Source organism: Chelonia mydas, chromosome 6 (genome assembly GCF_015237465.2).
Source record: "Chelonia mydas isolate rCheMyd1 chromosome 6, rCheMyd1.pri.v2, whole genome shotgun sequence".
Lineage (NCBI taxonomy): Eukaryota > Metazoa > Chordata > Testudines > Cheloniidae > Chelonia > Chelonia mydas.
In genome coordinates this window covers 72,524,105-72,541,280 of record NC_051246.2, presented here as the reverse complement: position 1 = coordinate 72,541,280, position 17,176 = coordinate 72,524,105, and the positions used below count along the sequence as shown (strand labels likewise).

The following is a 17,176-nucleotide window of genomic DNA, read 5'->3' as shown; positions in this document are numbered from 1 at the left end:
TAATGGAAATCAGGTGCCATCTATTTGTTTGCAAACTTTCACTATGTTTTCTGCAAAGAATATTTCTTGAGCCACTTTGTGGGTATTTGGGGAAAATTGCTGCTGAGAATGTAAAAAAAAAAAAAAAAAAAAGTTATGATATCTGTAGCAGAGCACAAGAACTAATGCTGCTTTTCCTAGTGTAGAGCATGTAAATTCAGAAGCTCTCAGACTTGAGACACGTAGCCTTCGAGATTCATTACTTCTATCTTATTATGGCTACATCTAACTTTGCAGGAGGGACCTAGTTTATGTGGAAATTCCTCTGTCAGAAATTCCCACCTCTTTCTTTGAAGAAAGAAAATGGGGCAAGAGGAAGGGTTTATGGGTCAAGTTAACTCCTGTCTACATTCTTAGCCAGTGTAATACAAGCACACCCACAATGCTGGCTTGGTGTGGGGGGCCATATATTTTTTTCTCATTGTTGTTCTCTCTTTAGATGTACAGTCGTTGCAAAATGAAAAAGGGAATATTAAGATTTAATCTGTGATTGACTGTATTTTATAGTATCAGAATATGGTTGAAATTTTTCCTTTGGGCCAACTTCTGTAGGCAAAAAGGAATGGTTAAAACATGTTTAGCCCAAGTGGTCAAGCATGCCACTAAACTCTACTGGACATCCTTCAGGACTACTCTTCAGTTTAAAATCCTGCATTAGTACCTTTTTTTTTTCTTTTTTCTTTCAAATAAGGCCTGGTCTGCATTTAAAATTTAGGTCAACATAGTAACTGCACTCAGAAAAATCTCCACCCCTGAATGTTGCAGCTATGCTGACATAAACCCCCTATGGCTAGGTACACAAAGAGTGATAGTAGCTAGCTTAAGAATTCAAGTTGGTGGAGTTACTACAGTGACAGAGAAACTTCTTCCATTGCTGTAATGTACATTACAGCTGTGCCACTGTAGTATTTGGAGTGTAGACATTGCCTGAGGGGTAAGCAGTTAGTGTATTTACAAGTACACACTTATTTTCCTTCTAAACAAAAAGGAAATAAGACTTCATTGTAAGTAAACTCTTTGTGAGGAGCATGGTGGAAGAGCAGAGGAGAAATTTTGAAGGTGGTTTTCAGCTCTAACAGGAAGGGGATTGAGTAGATGCTTTTTTAAAAAAAATTGTCCGTAAGTTTGGAAACTAGGCTAGAGAATACTTCCTATACTGAACTTCTGATAGTATGATCACATATTCATTGTACTCAATAGACCATGCACAGGAAAGATTAGTGAAGGAATTTAGTGGTAACACTGGAAACCATTTATTCCATCGCACTGTGTTTTATGTGGTAATACTGAAAATTTCTCCCTGTATATAGTTGACGTTTTCCAAAAGGCAGCTTGCTTTTATATCTATGCATCTTTGGGGATTTGAAGAAAAGACTTTATTCTTTTGACACTGTAAAGAGGAACTGTTTAAAAATGAACTTGGAAACTCTGCACCTGTATACAATTTTTTTTAGCAATAAAGCAGCACGGGCTGAGAATGCACTGAAACCTCATTGTGTGTCATTTGTTAGGAAAAAAGACAAGCTAGAAGGTAGCCATGTTGTTTCAGGTGGAACTGGTAGTTCTGCCTGTTAAGGTTACCCGACCCTTCTCATTATAAGACCTTGTTTTCAGAGTTATAAACTACTTTGCCAAAACTTTAATGTGCCTCAGGCTGAATTATTTTGGAAAACTTGAGCCAAAATGATTCAGCCATTTACAAAAGCACAGCTAGGGAAATGTACCTTGTATTGCATACATTTAAAAAAATGTCTGACTTTTTCTTTGAAAATCTCTAGCACCCAATTTGGCAAGTGGCTTTTGTGTCAGGGATGTGCCTTTTGCCATTCCTGAACAAATTTGGACAGATTTTCATAAGTTAAATCCATTGTGAAAAATCGCAGTTTGCTCAGTTTCAGTAGATTTTAGCAGCTACATCCTCTGAAGATTCAGTCCACTAACTCTGCAGTTGTAGCTCCGGACTGCATTGGGTAATGCTGTACTCACAACATGCACACACACCCATCCCCAAAGCAGTGCGTAGGAGGAAGTTGCCTGATTTGAATGCAGAGGGAACAAAAGTTCAGTGTGATTGGGACAGGTAGCCTGAAGAGAGGGGGACAGAAACTGGGACTGAAAAGGGAGAGGGAAATTGAAAGTGGGAGTTGGAGTGGTAAGGGAGAATGGAACTGGAGATCAGTGTAGTTGGGGAAAGAAATTATATAAGGAACCTGCATGTATACGTGGGAGAAGTGGGACTGTTTGGACAAGGAGACTGGGGCAATGATTGGAGGTGATGGGCAGACTGGGAATGGCTAAGTAAGGAAGATGGGAGTGGGATTAGGAGCAGGGAAGAGACAGAACTAGGACACAGAAGGGGTGGAAAGGAGCCTGTGACCATTAGAAAACACTCCCCTCCAGAGTTAGAAATGGAACCCAAGATTGCTTTCATCAGCTGTCAGCAAATATCTGGGAAACCCATTGGCTGAGTGTCCAGTCCCCATCTAGCACTGGTCCACAGAAAGGATGAGACCCTACTACTGCTAATCAGTTACTGTGTTAGCTCAACTGGCAGAGGTTGGTGTGGTAGATGTAAAGGTTCCAACACTGCTGATAACCTGTGTGGGTGTTAATATCATGCCACATGATGGAATTTTGATTTTTAAAAACCTAGGAACCTACATACACAAACTACATTAACCTTGCAGCGTCAAATACTCAAGTAAGGAAATGCCAGAATTAAGGTTTCTTATGCAATATCAGTTCATTCCCCTTGTGTGCATGCATTGAGAGAGTCTTTAATTAATGATCACGGTCTGTTTTTTCCACAGGAATCCCTGTCTCCTATCAGTGCACAGGTTAGACATCCTCTGGCAATGAGTCAGAGTTGTGTAGTGAAGGAGGCTGTTGCCTATAGGACCCCACCCCACCTATAGGACCATTTGTTGCAGAAGCCGGAAAGCATGCACTGAAGGAGGCAGTGGATGGCAGAAAGAGAGGGGGTTAAGGCAGTTAAATGCTGCTCTGGAGAATTGAATTGTCCCATTCCTCTGATGCTAGGCAAGTCATTTAAACCAAAAGCTTCTCAGGTGTACCCAGTTTGAGACACCTAGATGCAAGGATGTCAGTCTGCATGGGAATCCCCTTCTCACCTCCACCTCCTTTCTCCGCTGGGGCACTCATTTAAAGGATAGTACAGATGGGCTCCACTACAGTTGTTGCTACACATCAGTTGTCCTCTAACTTTGAGCAGTACCTTAGGCTTTACTTCCAACATCTCATTCAAGGCCAACCACAGCGATGTTGGACAACTGAATGAGCATGTACTATATAATCTGCCAAGGAGGAGCAAAATCCTGATTCTTACGCAGAGCTCGTGAGGCAATGGAACTAATGCATTGCTCCATGAATACTTGTCTCTCTGATGGCGTTATAGAACATGATCGACCACAGATTTTTTCCATCAAGACCACAGGCAAGAGCTGCCTTACCTGGGGTCTTCTGCAGGTAGACCTCCGCCACATTTTCCAACACTAAATGTCATCAGTTCTTAAGGTGGTGGAACATGGTTGCAACTCCCTGGGAACACCCTCCTTGCCCTTTGGGTCTCTTCTACATCTTCCCCTTAACTCCACTGATCCACAAAGCCCTGCTCAAACTGAAATGAGAAAGCAGTGACCATTTTCATAGCTCTGATGTGGCTGAGAGGTGTGGTTCCCAATCCTGACTGATCTGGCAACATGTCTGCCTCTTTGCTTCCCTCTAGTGACAGCCCCCCTAACCAAGGAGTTGAGCTCCATAACCCACCCCAACTTATCATCCCTGCACCACAAGGCCTGGCTCCCTGATGGTTCTCGGGCCTAAAGCAGGGATGTTCTCCTGAAGTCCAGGTCAGTGCTATTAGATAGAAAATTTACCCCACAAAAGACTTACCTGCAGAAATGCTCCATATCTCCTACTAATTCTCCTAGTAGGTAGCTGAGGGTGGATATCACAGATCTGAAATTGCTAGGGTTGTTCTTGACTTTGATATTGGTTCATTTAGCTGCCATCACTGCACTCTACTTTGTCAACTGACGGTTTCTCGGTCTTCACATATCCTACAACAGCAAAATTCTTCGAGGGACTCCTTAACCTGTTGCCTTCAGTATGGGACCCCACCCCGGGACCTCAGTTCAGTGCCTTACACATTAAGGGTACATCTACACTAGAATAAAAGACCCAGGCCATGGCTGGCCCGGATCGCTTGACCCAGACCTGCTCTGCACTGAAAAGTTAGCTAAGTCAAGCTAAGTCACTTCAGGGCTGTGAAAATTTTCGCACCATTGTTAGGTTGACCTACTCCTCCCCCTACTCCCTGTGTAGATGAAGAAGAATTCCTCCATCGACCTAGCTACCATCTCTTAGAGAGGTGGATTAACTACATATCAAGTGAAACCCCCTTCTGTCGATATAGGAAGCATCTATGGCTCTACAGCTGCAGAGTAGACATGGCCTAAGACAGTGGTTTTCAAACTGGGGTCCACAGACTGGCTATGATTTTCAAAGGGGTCCGCACCTCCATTAAAAATGTAGGGGTCTGCAAATAAATAAAAAAAAAAGGTTGAAAACCACTGGCCTAAGAGAAAGGGGATTTAGACTTACTTCAGAGATCAGATCAAACCTGCCTGATATACACATGGGCTGTAGAATATACCGGTAATCAGATTCTGCTGAATTTCAGCTTTCAAAAAACAAAAATAAAATTTTTTTTAGCCTTAACAGTGGCAAAGATAATGCTGAATACATGAACAAAATGTAACTGACCAGAGGCTTCTCTTCCAAGTTAACAACAATGAAACAGTGGGTTGCGTCGACACCTCTGCTCCCCCATTAGGGTGCGGATTCTGAAACATGGCACTTTTTACAAACATTATTTATTTAATCTTAGCAGACAGGAGGTAGGACTAAAGCCCAGGGGAGCTAACTGGAGTTACTGCAGAGATAGAGGGGACAAGAGACAAAAAGGGAGGGAAAATTGGGGGGGGGGGGAGAAGAGAATTAGTCCCACGGTTAAGCATTTTTTCAAGATTAACGCTGAATGCAACAGTTAAGAGGCTGAACAAATAACTGAAAAATGAAGTTACAATATTAAGATCATACTCTACCCTTGATCTTTGGACAAGTCTATTAACATCAACTATATATTGCTGGTAGTATAGCCTAGACCATAAAATAGATTTTGGTGGTCATCACTTCTTGAACAATGGCCAAGAAATTCCCTTATTCTTACACTAGTGAAGTAGTATACAGTAACTTTGGACCTTTTGTAATAAGGACTTCTGAAGTATTTGCTATTTAAAAGAGCAATTTGCTCTGAGAGGCTCTGACTACAGCTCTTATAGAAGAGGAAATAAAATTAAAATCTGCTAGTATGAACAAATAGGTTGTCTGCATATTGTAGCTGTGTTGGTCCCTGGATAAGAGGCAGACAAGGTAGGTCAGGAAATTATTAGACAAACTTCTGCTGGTTAAAAGTACAAGCTTTTAAGCAACACTGAGCTGAAGAAGAGCTTAGTGTAGCTTGAAAGCTTGTACCTTCCACCAGCAGAAGTTGGTCCAATAAAAGATATTATTGCACCTATCTTGTCTCAAACAAATAGGTTGACATGCAAAATACATATACAAAAATCTCATGTTTACATCACACACCTAGTTTTTGACTTCACCTCTAGTTACGAATTCTGTTACTATTGAAAAATACTATGATATATTGGAGTATCAGCTCCTGTGATGGTTGTGGAGCATACACAATTTTACATCTTAAAAATGTAGTAAGTAATTTACAAGATTTGAATGTAGCACTAGTTTAGGAGATATTAAGTTCTCCTATTTCAGTCTGAGTACCTCAAAACACAGCTGTTGCTATTCTAGGTTATTGCCAAGTATTTGGCCTAACCAGAATGGATACTTCAAAAGACTTCCTATGATCAGTAACCAAAAAACTCCACATGATTTATTATGTAATAGGTGCTGATCCAGACCATTCTAGTATCATGGAGTGGGCTATTTTCCAGCAGTCCCAGACTCCCTTCTCTCATTTAGAAGTTTGCATTTTCCCTACATAGCTCACTTTTGAGAAAAATCAAACCAATCACTAACTGAAAAAGCATGAGGTACTAGGATTGCTGAGATCAGCAACTCAGGCCAGAACCAATACTGCTTGTAGTCCTTTGCTCGGCGCGGAGGGGAAAAAAAATCACTTATCAATGGAATTAAAATGAGCACGTAAGTACTTTCCCCTCTATGCCTGATACAGAATTTCAGGCATAATTTCCAAACGTATTGGAGGCTTTAAAACATAAGTATGCCTTCTGTGGAGGGGGAGTGAAAAGGGCAGCTCCTTTCATCTTCCCAGGTATAGAGAGAAATAAGAGCTTCTACCCCCACAGCCAGGGAGGAAGAAGAGCCCTCTCACTCTCTCCCTCATATACCCACACATACTTACTAAATAAATAAATAAATAAATTAAATCCACAACAAGAGAAAGAACCAATTCAAGACTCAACAGGAAGACATCTGGATCAAGGCCTAGCTCCTGTGAACATTTCCTCTACATGAAGAGATGATATCAGGGTTTCAGCCCCCACTAAAAACATTGTATAATGGCTGATCTTGAATAATATCACATGGTAGCATATTTAGAATCACTCAGGAACTTAAAATCTTAGTTTCCAACAGCTGGTTTTTAAACCATACATTGCTCAGGAAGAACCACAGTACAAGCTGTATTACACCTCCAAGAATGGAAGTTCTGCAAGGATGAGGTATTTGTTTTGAAGTCGCAGAAGGAGGAAATAGTTTCTTGCTTCTCAAAAATCCAGTCCACTTCACCAGTCTGAGCTATATTTCAGCAAACGCTTTTCACACATATACAAAGTAGCAAATTAGCTTTCTCTGACATTTTTCAGGGTGGTGGTGATTTCAAACCGCTTTGTTCACCACAATGAAGAAACCTGCAATTATACACAAATGGCTCCATATTCTATGATGGCATATTAATGGTTTGACTTGATTCCTGCAAATCCTGGCTTTAGGCCAATTGTCCTTGATGCATAGCCCTGCTTGTCAGCCACGTTAATCTGTTGGTTCAGTTCTTCCAGCCTCTTAATCAGTAACTCTAGACGCACGTGGACCCCCACAAGTTGTTCTTTCAGCTAGAAAAAAAATAAATTAAAAATTAAGGGTAGGTAAAGAACAGTTATATACCCTACAGTAACTGTGGTTCTTTGAGATGTGTTGTCCCGATTCCACTGTTGGTGCACCAGTGCCAAAGATCAAATTATTTTGAACAGCAGTGTTTTTTGTAGCTGTGCCTGCACCCTGAGTGCCCTCTTGCCTCTTCAGCAGAGGGCATAAAGGGGAGAGCTGCCTCAACCACCCTTCACTAATAAGAATCCTACAACAACAGGACTCTGAATTAGCAGGGAAGGAGGGCCAGGCATGGAATCTGCTGTGTTACTGTAAGGTAAATAATAGGGCTGTCGATTAATCGCAGTTAACTCATTAAAATTAACTCAAAAAAATTAATCGCAGTTTTAATCGCACTGTTAAACAATAGAATACCAATGAAATTTATTAAATATTTTTGGATATTTTTCTACATTTTCAAATATATTGATTTCAATTACAACACAGTATACAAAGTAGACAGGTCCTCACTCATGAACTGGAGAGTGCTTGGAGCTGTCGGATATCTGTCATAGTTTGGAATCTCTGCTGAGGGAGGTATGCTCCCACAAGTGTGAAATCTAATCACTTCCATGATGAACTCTATCCTTTGAGTTGGTGCAATTGTGGATTTGTCTCTGACCTTGAGGCCCAGCGAGATGAAGATTTAAAAGACACATGAAAATAGCTGATCACTTGCTATGGGAATTTCCCTCAAATGAGCCAGTTTAAGTAGGGGTATGCCTGGATTCTTTGCCTTCTCAGATGAGCTGCCACCATGGTTAAGAACTTTAAAGACTCACGGAGCGGTGGAAAGGCCAAAGGGTAGGACCCTGTATTGCTAATGAGATGCTCCTATGAATCTCAGCTACTTTCTGTGAGTTTAATAAATCTAAGTGTGAAAATAGGCATCCTGAAGTTGAGAACTACAGACCACTGGATCCAAAGAAGGTATTATAGAATCTAGGGCAAGCATGTGGAACATGAAATGGTGGATGAAAGCATTAAAACATCAAAGACAGAGAAATAGAGACCCATCCTCTTCTTTACTTCCTAATCCCAATGGGAATAAAAGCTCTTGCCACAGATATCTGGAGGCATTTCCTCCACTGCTCCCAGTCATATGAGAGACTTGTTGAAGCAGGAGGTAGACTCCCGCATGGGAGGGTTCCTGAAGAGAGACTAGGAGGATTAGGAGGACATTGGAGCAGTTTAAAATTGGAAGAGATACCCATTGATGATTATCTTGAGGACTAATCAGTCTGAGGTTATCCTAGCCTAGGCTTCTTGGAAGTAAGGCAGTTGCCAGGCTGGGGTGAAAAAGGAAGGATCTGAAGGTGGTCCAGACAGCCCCTTGACAGTTTCAGAGTAGCAGCCGTGTTATTTGAGCAGTGGAAAATACAGTAGGGAGATTTTATATACACAGAGAACATGAAACAATGGGTGTTACCATACACACTGTAACGAGAGTGATCAGGTAAGGTGAGCTATTACCAGCAGGAGAGAAAAGAACCCTTTTGTAGCGATAATCAAGGTGGGCCATTTCCAGCAGTTGACAAGAACGTGTGAGGAACAGTAGGGGGGAAAAAGAAACATTGGGAAATAGTTTTACTTTGTGTAATGACACATCCACTCCCAGTCTTTATTCAAGCCTAAGTTAATGGTGTCCAGTTTGCAAATTAATTCCAATTCAGCAGTCTCTCGTTGGAGTCTGTTTTTGAAGTTTTTTTGTTGTAATATTGCCACTTTTAGGTCTGTAATTGAGTGACCAGAGAGATTGAAGTGTTCTCCGACTGGTTTTTGAATGTTATAATTCTTGACGTCTGATTTGTGTCCATTTATTCTTTTACGTAGAGACTGTCCGGTTTGGTGAATGTACATGGCAGAGGGGCATTGCTGGCACATGATGGCATATATCACATTGGTAGATGTGCAGGTGAACGAGCCTCTGATAGTGTGGCTGATGTGATTAGGCCCTATGATGGTGTCCCCTGAATAGATATGTGGACACAGTTGGCAATGGGCTTTGCTGCAAGGATAGGTTCCTGTTGTGTGGTGTGTGGTTACTGGTGAGTATTTGCTTCAGGTTGGGGAGCTGTCTGTAAGCAAGGACTGGCCTGTCTCCCAAGATCGGTGAGAGTGATGGGTCGTCCTTGTTGCCAATTTGATTCCTGTTGGATGCCCTAGATTGTGAGGCAGCTGAGGAAGAGGCAGCGGTTTGCCTCAGGTGAAGTCTCTGCCTCTTTCTTGGGGTGCTGAAAATCTGAGAATAATATTGTGATAGACAAATGACCATAGAACAGCTGATGCTTCTGTTGCTCTCTCTTTGGTGCTGTATGTTCTAGTCCCCAGGATTGCAGGGTCACTCACAAGTCTTTCTGGGTTGGAAGTGCTCATCTGTGCCACTGTTAAATAGCTAGTTTCCCTCAAATGGGAGGTCCTTAATGGTAACTTAGACTTCCCTCAGGATCCCAGATGCTTGCAGCCAAGAGGACCTTCTTATTGTGACAGCAATGGGCATGGTTCTTTCTGCCATATCAGATATATTTAATGCTGCTTGAAGTACCAGGCTGCCTATAAGCTGACCTTCTGCCACTAGAGATTTTGAATTCTCTTAGGTCTCCTTCAAGAATTTATTGAGAAAGTTGGAAAACTGATCTCAAATCAAAGAATCATATTTTGAGTAGCACCTGGTAATTTGCTATTCTCATCTGGAGGCTCAACAAGTAGACTTTTCTACCAGAGATCTAGTTTTTTGAGGTCCTTCTCTCAAGGGATGGATTTCAGCTGGCCTTGATGTTTAGATTTACTTAAAATGCCTATACCATCAGAGTGCCTGAAGTAGGATGCTGATAATATTCAAATCCCGTGGCTGATACCTGGTACCCTCCTATGGTTTTATTGGAGGTAAGTGGAACTGAGCCACGTGTATGCCAAATTATCTTGGCTGGATCAAGCAGTCCACCACTTATTTTAACCCATCTCCTTGAAGATGAAGTCTGCAGGATATCACAGTATCCAGCATCTCCACCATTCATCTCATCAGGTCTTGGAAGACTTTTAGCTCATCCAATGAGGCAACAGATAGAGGATTAACTGCTTCATATGGACGAGCACAAGGATACGGCATGAGGTGGTTGTGCAGGAGCGTGGTGGTCTCCTTATATTCTTCCTCAACTTTCATGAATTGTGGCTAGGACAGTACTTGTGCAGGTTGGAGTGGTTTCTTTGGTGACAGAGCTCTGGCATTGTAGACTGCGAAGGATTCTGACTTCCTAGAATATGGTTTCCCAGCTGAGGGGGACAAGTATGGCCAAACCTGGTAGAGCAGTGGGACGGAGGGCACATGGGTGAATACCAATGGAGTGCTCCCTGCAGGACCCCAATGACTTCCTGACACCCTTCAGAGATTAATCCTTAGACTCCCAGCCCAATTCCCACTGTGCTACCCACAGGGGGTGGAAGGGGAGGCTCAGGAGAGGAGGCCTGATGTGTTCTATTGAGAAAGACAAAAAGGAGTGAACCTTTGGGTGAGAAGTTGAGGGTTTGGTGATCACCTTTCCAAGTCTCTCTATAAAAGGTGACTCCACAGCACCAAGAGACCTTGTTTTAGGCCCAGCACTGAAGTTGTACTGGTGCCAAGGTGCTCAGACATTTGGTGTGATTGTTTCAGACAGTACTGAAGAGGCCAGTGCTGCATACAGAGCACTTGGTGCTCACAGGTCCTTGTGCTGAAAAGGAACCATCAGACTGATTTCAGTATGGAGGTACTGAAGCAGGACTCTGATTTCAAGCTCTTCACAGAAATAGTCTTCGGAAAGGATCTCTGTCTTCTGCTTGGAAAGGGGGTGGTACCTGCGCTGATCCCAGGAGCGGCTCTCCTTGAAGCCCCTTTTTGGAAGTAGATGTTAATGTGGTGGACGAACAGAACTTAAAAGGTGGCTCAGGAGCTGAGAGTGGTGCCTTGGCTCACTGGGGCTCTGGAGGCATGTGACTGACCTAATTGGTGAAGTTATGCCAGGGGTCTGCCGATCCAGTGAGGCTTGCATAAGCTTTTCCAGAAGAAAGAGCTTAAGCCTTTCCTCCCTTGTCTGCTGAAGCACATTTAGAAAAGGAGTGGAATACAGAGCAGCACTCCGAGACATATCCCCCTCCTAGGCAAATTAGACACCTAGAATATCCATTAATAATGGGCATTGCTGCATCACAAGATGGACATGTTTTCAACCCTGGTGATTTGATGTCAAGCATTTTAAGGTATTATATGGGGGTATATTTTTTTTAATAAAACCAGTGGGTAAAAGTAAGCTACAGAATAAATAGTAACTATAGAAATGCAAAAGCTAAAGTCGCAAAGGATGCAGACACTAAAGGGGCTCTGTCTTGCAGCCACAGGTGGTAAGAAGGAACTGAGTGATGGCTGAGGCTTCTCCACCGTTTATGTCCCCAACTACAGAGGGCAATAAGACATCCAGGATATAGGTGCAGTCATAAAGGATTCTTTTTAATAACAGTGTCTGATCTCGCCCAAGTGGACACCCCAAGTGGAATCTGTGTGGACAATTATTTGAAGGAGAACCTGCGATACCATCAGGTTACCACTGTAAACAGAGTCCTGCACATGTCATTATTTTATGAATGGCAAAGAGTCCATAAAGAGTTCAATCCTATGATCATTCTAGCAACATCCCTTGTAAGCAAACCTTTCAAAAACATTGTTTGCACTTCTGATCAAATGCTACCATTATTTGAGCAAAATATTGATTGATTTCAGTGGAAGTTTTGCTTGAACAAGGGCTGCAACAATTGACTCTTTAAAGTGTTTAATGTGACCGTGAAAAACAGAATGCTCCCTATTCAGGTCACAGAGAGTACATCTACACAACTAGGGCCAACCGACTCTGGCTCCTGAGGCTGTTTCGCTGCTGTGTAGACTTCCAGGCTCAGGCTGCAGCCTGAGCTCTGGGACACTCCCACCTCACATGGTCCTAGAGCTCAGACTCCAGCCCAAGCCTGGGAGTCCACACAGCAATGAAACAGCCCTGCAGTTCAAGCCCAAGTTGACTGGCCTGGGCCAGCTGCAGGGGTATCTAGTTGATACATAGATGTACCCAGGAAGGCCTGATGATGACTTGCAGGAGGAGAGAAGCCTTAAGAAAACACATCCGGCCCAATTTCATATTCAGACCAGAAAACAAAGACAAAAACAAAGGCAGAAGTGGTTTACAACTTAGGAGAAATAAATTTTGAAGAAAAAGGGATATTCAAACTAATTTAGGCCTAAAATATAGGTACTGTAAAAGCAGTTACAGGATTTAAATAAAAGACAGTAGAACCAAATTTTAAGGGAGCAGCATTTTTCTACATTTAGCACAGCCCAAATGTTGCAATATAGGAGAACATAGACGTCAATTAGATAAGACTTTGACTAATTGTTGTCCATCCTAAGTTTGATGCAGAAGGTAAATGTCAGTGGTGAAGAATGAAATTTGTTTTTCTTCAGTTTAACAACAGGATGTTGACACAGACAAGAACTATAGGTTAAATTAAACCTGCTTGTGTTCCTTTAATCCCCTTTAAAGATAAGTTTCTGTCCTGTGCCAGAAGAACATGCACATCCATTTGTTTATGGGATTTTTAAGAATGACTGTTCTAATAGGTTAGTGTATTGGGGTGGTGCTGAAAACTTAATTTGTCTGAAATTTGCCTTCCCCCCATTTTAACACACACAAAATCACAAAAAAAACTTTACTTTTCCCAGATGTTCCTTTAGGCTCAATGCAGGAAAGTTCATCTCAGAGGCCTCTATTATGGCTTTAGTTTTTAAGAGATAACTGAAAAACAGAAGTCAAAAGAGAGAATAGTAATAAAAACCAGAGAAACATTCATTCTATAAAAAGGTACTTATGCAGAAATTAATCCAGGTGCCAAACTGTGACCAAAAATAGTCAATGTAATCATTAAATATTAAAATAGAATAAAGTTTTCATTTTCCTCAATTGTTTAATCTCTCTTTCACCAACTACAATTTATAGCTGCCACAGATAGACCCTCAGTCTAAAAAGATCACTTTTGCTTGACAACCAGCATGCTATTATAACAATCTATTAGTAAGTTTGACTCAATTCTAGTTAAGTGATATACAATTGTGATATATTTCTGTATTGTGAGGAACAAAACTTAGTGTTTATGACTAGGCTGGCTAGAAATGGTCTTCAAGCAATACAGATGTATTAGCTTAGATGTATTAATTTGGAAAGTTGCACTCTCTCTACTTCTATTACCCTTGCAATAGAAAGCAAGGGCCAAATAATTTCTCCAAGAATTTACATAGATGTTGCAGGTGGAGAGTGCACAACGGTGGCTACATTCTAGCGGTGGTATAAGGTAGAGTAATATAATATACATTAATCAATACATTATAAAACTTAGCCGGTGTCATTCTAAACAAAAAGGATTGTAATGATACTGGAATGTTTGTAGACGACAAGTTTAATGTGCCTTCTTATAAGCTTCTCAGCACTACATTAAAAAAATGTAGAGTAGACTGGTAGCTGAGGATTTTGCTATTTATGGACAAAGTAAGGACTTCCACAGGAAGCATTTTTGTTACTAGAATTCACACAGCTTTTGATTGACCTGCATTTATTACCAGAAAGAGAAACTATGAACAAGCAGTTCAAGGTTAGCTTTGATATTATCAGTTTTCACTGGCAGAAGAAAATATCACCAACCTGCATTTCCCATTCTTGTTTTATACAAATCAAAATATTATTCCTTATATTGGTATTCCCTCCATTCCCATGAAGAGCTCTGCTCTGGACCTAATTTCTAAGTTGTCACTCTCCATCATATTGGTGTGTACTAACCAGAGGATGCTGTCCTTGAAAAGACAAAAGAGGCCTCGCAGATGAACCAGGGCAGCAAAGGCAGAATAGAGGCTGAAGCCCACCATTAATCCACACGAACGACAATACAATGCATAGTAAGCGCTGAAAAGAGAGAGAAAAGGTTTCCGTAGAGCAGAGGTTTCCAAACTGTAGTCCAAACACTGCTTACTGGTGCCATCAGGCCATAACAATACATGTATTATTACTTCTCCATATTAGCAAGCACTATAATAGGAGTCCCATAACCTCTGTGACAAAGCAGTGGGGCAGATGGTCCACAAGATTGCCTTTAATACAAAGACTGTTACCCACTCAAAAGTTTGGAAAACCCCAGAAGCTGAGGTTAAAATATGAAAACTGAAATCTAACTTAAAAGGTCATTTCAGGACACTCTGCTGCTACTGAAACACATCTATTAATTTTAAAGAGAAAATAATTTCAGACAGACTTAAAAATGAAAACAAAAAATAGAAAGATGCACAGAGGAAACTGAGGTAGGTGTAACCATAACATCATCAACTCATTAGCTATACAACCATTAAGTTTTCCTTTTTGTCTTGTCCCTCCTACCCCATTAGAGAAGAAAAGCTAAAAATGGCCACAAGAGTGGTAACAGGTAAGAATTACAACCTGTGCAAGATGCCTGTGAAAAATTCACTTCCTCATGGGGAGTAGAAAGCAAGTGCTATCACCTTTTGCAGAATAAGAAACTTTTTTTAAAGCAAAGTTTGAACACTTATAATTGTGACAAACCTTCCAAATATGAATCAAGCACAATACAGACACAGGGCTGCCTCCTCAAATCTGCAGACAGCTCAAGCTGCTTCAGCTACTCAACTTTGAAAGTTGATTCAAACTCAGTTTCTTATTTTCTTCTGTAAAGTCTAATAAAAACACTGTAAACCATGCTTGACAAAGATACTCTTCTCTAGCCACTTCCCTTTCTGCAGTTTTGATTAACTCATTATTTCCCTCCCATTAGATTCACCCCTTAATAGGTAAAGAAAAAACATTATCCTATCTAGGTGAACCAGCTTCTACTGATCGTTTAATTCACTACCAGCAAAACTTGTTCACTTTCACTATTAAAGAATATAAAAAGACTTTCCATCTTAACAGGTATATAAACCTTTATTTTTGATAGAGATTGCTTCCTTTTTTGATCCCCCCTCACCTCAAGGGTAAATAAGGCAAAAACTTAGGTTTTTTGTTTTTTTGGTTTTTTGCGGTGGGGGGGGGGGGAATATAGGCTATCGATTTACAAAGGCTTTCTCAGTTGAAAAAGCAGTGGACATGTCCAAAACCAAACTAGATTATTTGTCAATTCTATGAGACACCTCTAAGAGGGAGCTGGAGGGATTTTAGAAACTTATTTTCTTCTGGCACAGAGACATTTCTAAAATTCAGAAGCAACACATTAATGCCTTTCTGCTCTGCTTGGTGACCATCTCAAATTGAGAACTAATACCAAAAGCAAAAAGCAACATCTGAGGTACCTACCATCCTAGAAGGGCTCCTTCAATACCGACCATTAAAGAATCGTCCAAAACAACATCATTTGTGACTTCTGAGAAGATAAACCCATAGATAGTCATACACCACTGATCATTCACCAATACTTTTATATGTTCCCCAACATTAAGGTTCTGAACTTTCTATCTTTAGGCTTGGAAAGATTTATTTTTGTTCTATATTTATTTTAATGGAAAAAAAAACATTTTAATCCTAGTAGATTTTTTTAAATGTTTGCATCGACTTAAATGTTTGCATTAATAGAAAATTTAAATCCTCCAATGCTGTTATTCAGACTATGTGACTGAATCCCAGATTCAAATATGTTTTGTAATATTTAATTTGTGTAAGCATAATAGAATACTGACTTTTTGCTGGAGCCACCCGCTAGCGCAAAAACGGGTGTATTTAAAGACTCATGCAATTCCACTTTGCTCTAGTGAAAGTATCCTGTATTGGAGCACAAGGAAAAGGGAAGGGACAGCTCACAGCTGGCAGACAGTGCGGACAGATCTGAGTGGGAATGAAACTAACAGGCGCTGGGCGGGGGCAATGTGAGGGGAAGGGAGCAGCTTTACTGTCACTTATGTCCCGACTGAGTTTTTACAGGTCTGCTGTTTCACTTGCAAGCTGAGTAGAGCTAAGAGGGAGTTACTGTTTTTATGTCACTTCAGAGCAGAACTGAAACTGATGCCACGTTTTATGAAGTCTCCCAACATTTCGTGCTTTCCGAGCACGCATTAGGGCCATTTGGTGGCCCAGAGAAAACAAGGAGCTACCAGACCAGCTCACTCGGGCTGGCGTAGCCCACTGGTTACGCTGCTCTCCATGGAGAGGATGCTAGGCCCGCCCTTAGATCACTGAGGGCCGCAGCAGCCGCATCCCTCTCCGGAGGGGCACATCAGCGCCAGTGCCAGGTAGCCCTGCCCAGCCCACGGGGCTGACCCGGGGCTCCCACAGGCACTCAGGCCAAGGGAGCGCTAGTGAATCCAGGCCCAGAGTCTGGCTCTCCGGGGACTCACTGAAGCAGACGAGGACCCGCAGGCAACGGTCCTCCTGGGCGCAGAGGTGCAGCGAGTCGCCCAGCACCGCGCGGCAGCCCCTGCAGTGGAACAGGGCGCACTCCTCCAGCCGGAGCCCTCGGGGCAGCAGCGTCCCGCCGCCGGGGCTGTTCGGCTCCCGCTGCAGCTCCCCGCCGCGCGGCATGCCCGCGTCCTCCCGCGATGGGCGGCCCCAGCTCTGCAGAGCAGGGCCCGGTCGCTCGAAGGTGATGGCGCCGTCAACCTGAGGTTCCTGGAACAGCCGCTGGATGCACCTCCGCACTGCCATCTTCTTCTTCTCCCCCCGCAGTGCCCGACCTCCCGCTCCCGCCCGGATTCGAACCCAATGCCCGCCCCCTTCCTGTTCCAATTGGAGTACTACCTATAGCTCTGCGTTCCGATTGGACGGAATACAAGCAATCACTTGACTAGGTCCTCGCCTCAAGGAAATAACTTCCTCCGGCCATTGGACGATGGGGGATACCAATCATTCTACTTCCCAATCAG

The 17,176-nt window shown here is 42.2% G+C and overlaps 2 protein-coding genes across 2 annotated transcripts in view; one reads left to right on the top strand and one right to left on the bottom strand.

The window, feature by feature from the left end:
* NUSAP1 (nucleolar and spindle associated protein 1) overlaps window positions 1–17,176 on the top strand; it is a 69,887-nt gene that overhangs the window by 20,038 nt on the left and 32,673 nt on the right. The window lies entirely within an intron of this gene.
* On the bottom strand, window positions 4,919–17,049 carry OIP5 (Opa interacting protein 5). Its single transcript, XM_007055810.4, has 5 exons — window positions 16,652–17,049; window positions 15,618–15,684; window positions 14,097–14,219; window positions 12,980–13,061; window positions 4,919–7,214 (listed from the first exon to the last, which is right to left on the bottom strand). The coding sequence occupies exons 1-5, from the start codon at window positions 16,956–16,958 to the stop codon at window positions 7,056–7,058; spliced, it is 738 nt and encodes a 245-aa protein (XP_007055872.1). The 5' UTR covers window positions 16,959–17,049; the 3' UTR covers window positions 4,919–7,055.

Coding starts and splice junctions, on each gene's coding strand:
- OIP5 (XM_007055810.4), bottom strand. CDS start 16,958: ATGGCAGTGCGGAGGTGCATCCAGCGGCTGTTCCAGGAACCTCAGGTT. Junction 14,220..15,617: donor GAAGGAGCCCTTCTAGGATG/GTAGGTACCTCA, acceptor CTCTCTTTTCAG/CGCTTACTATGCATTGTATT. Junction 13,062..14,096: donor TTCAAGGACAGCATCCTCTG/GTTAGTACACAC, acceptor TCTGTTTTTCAG/TTATCTCTTAAAAACTAAAG.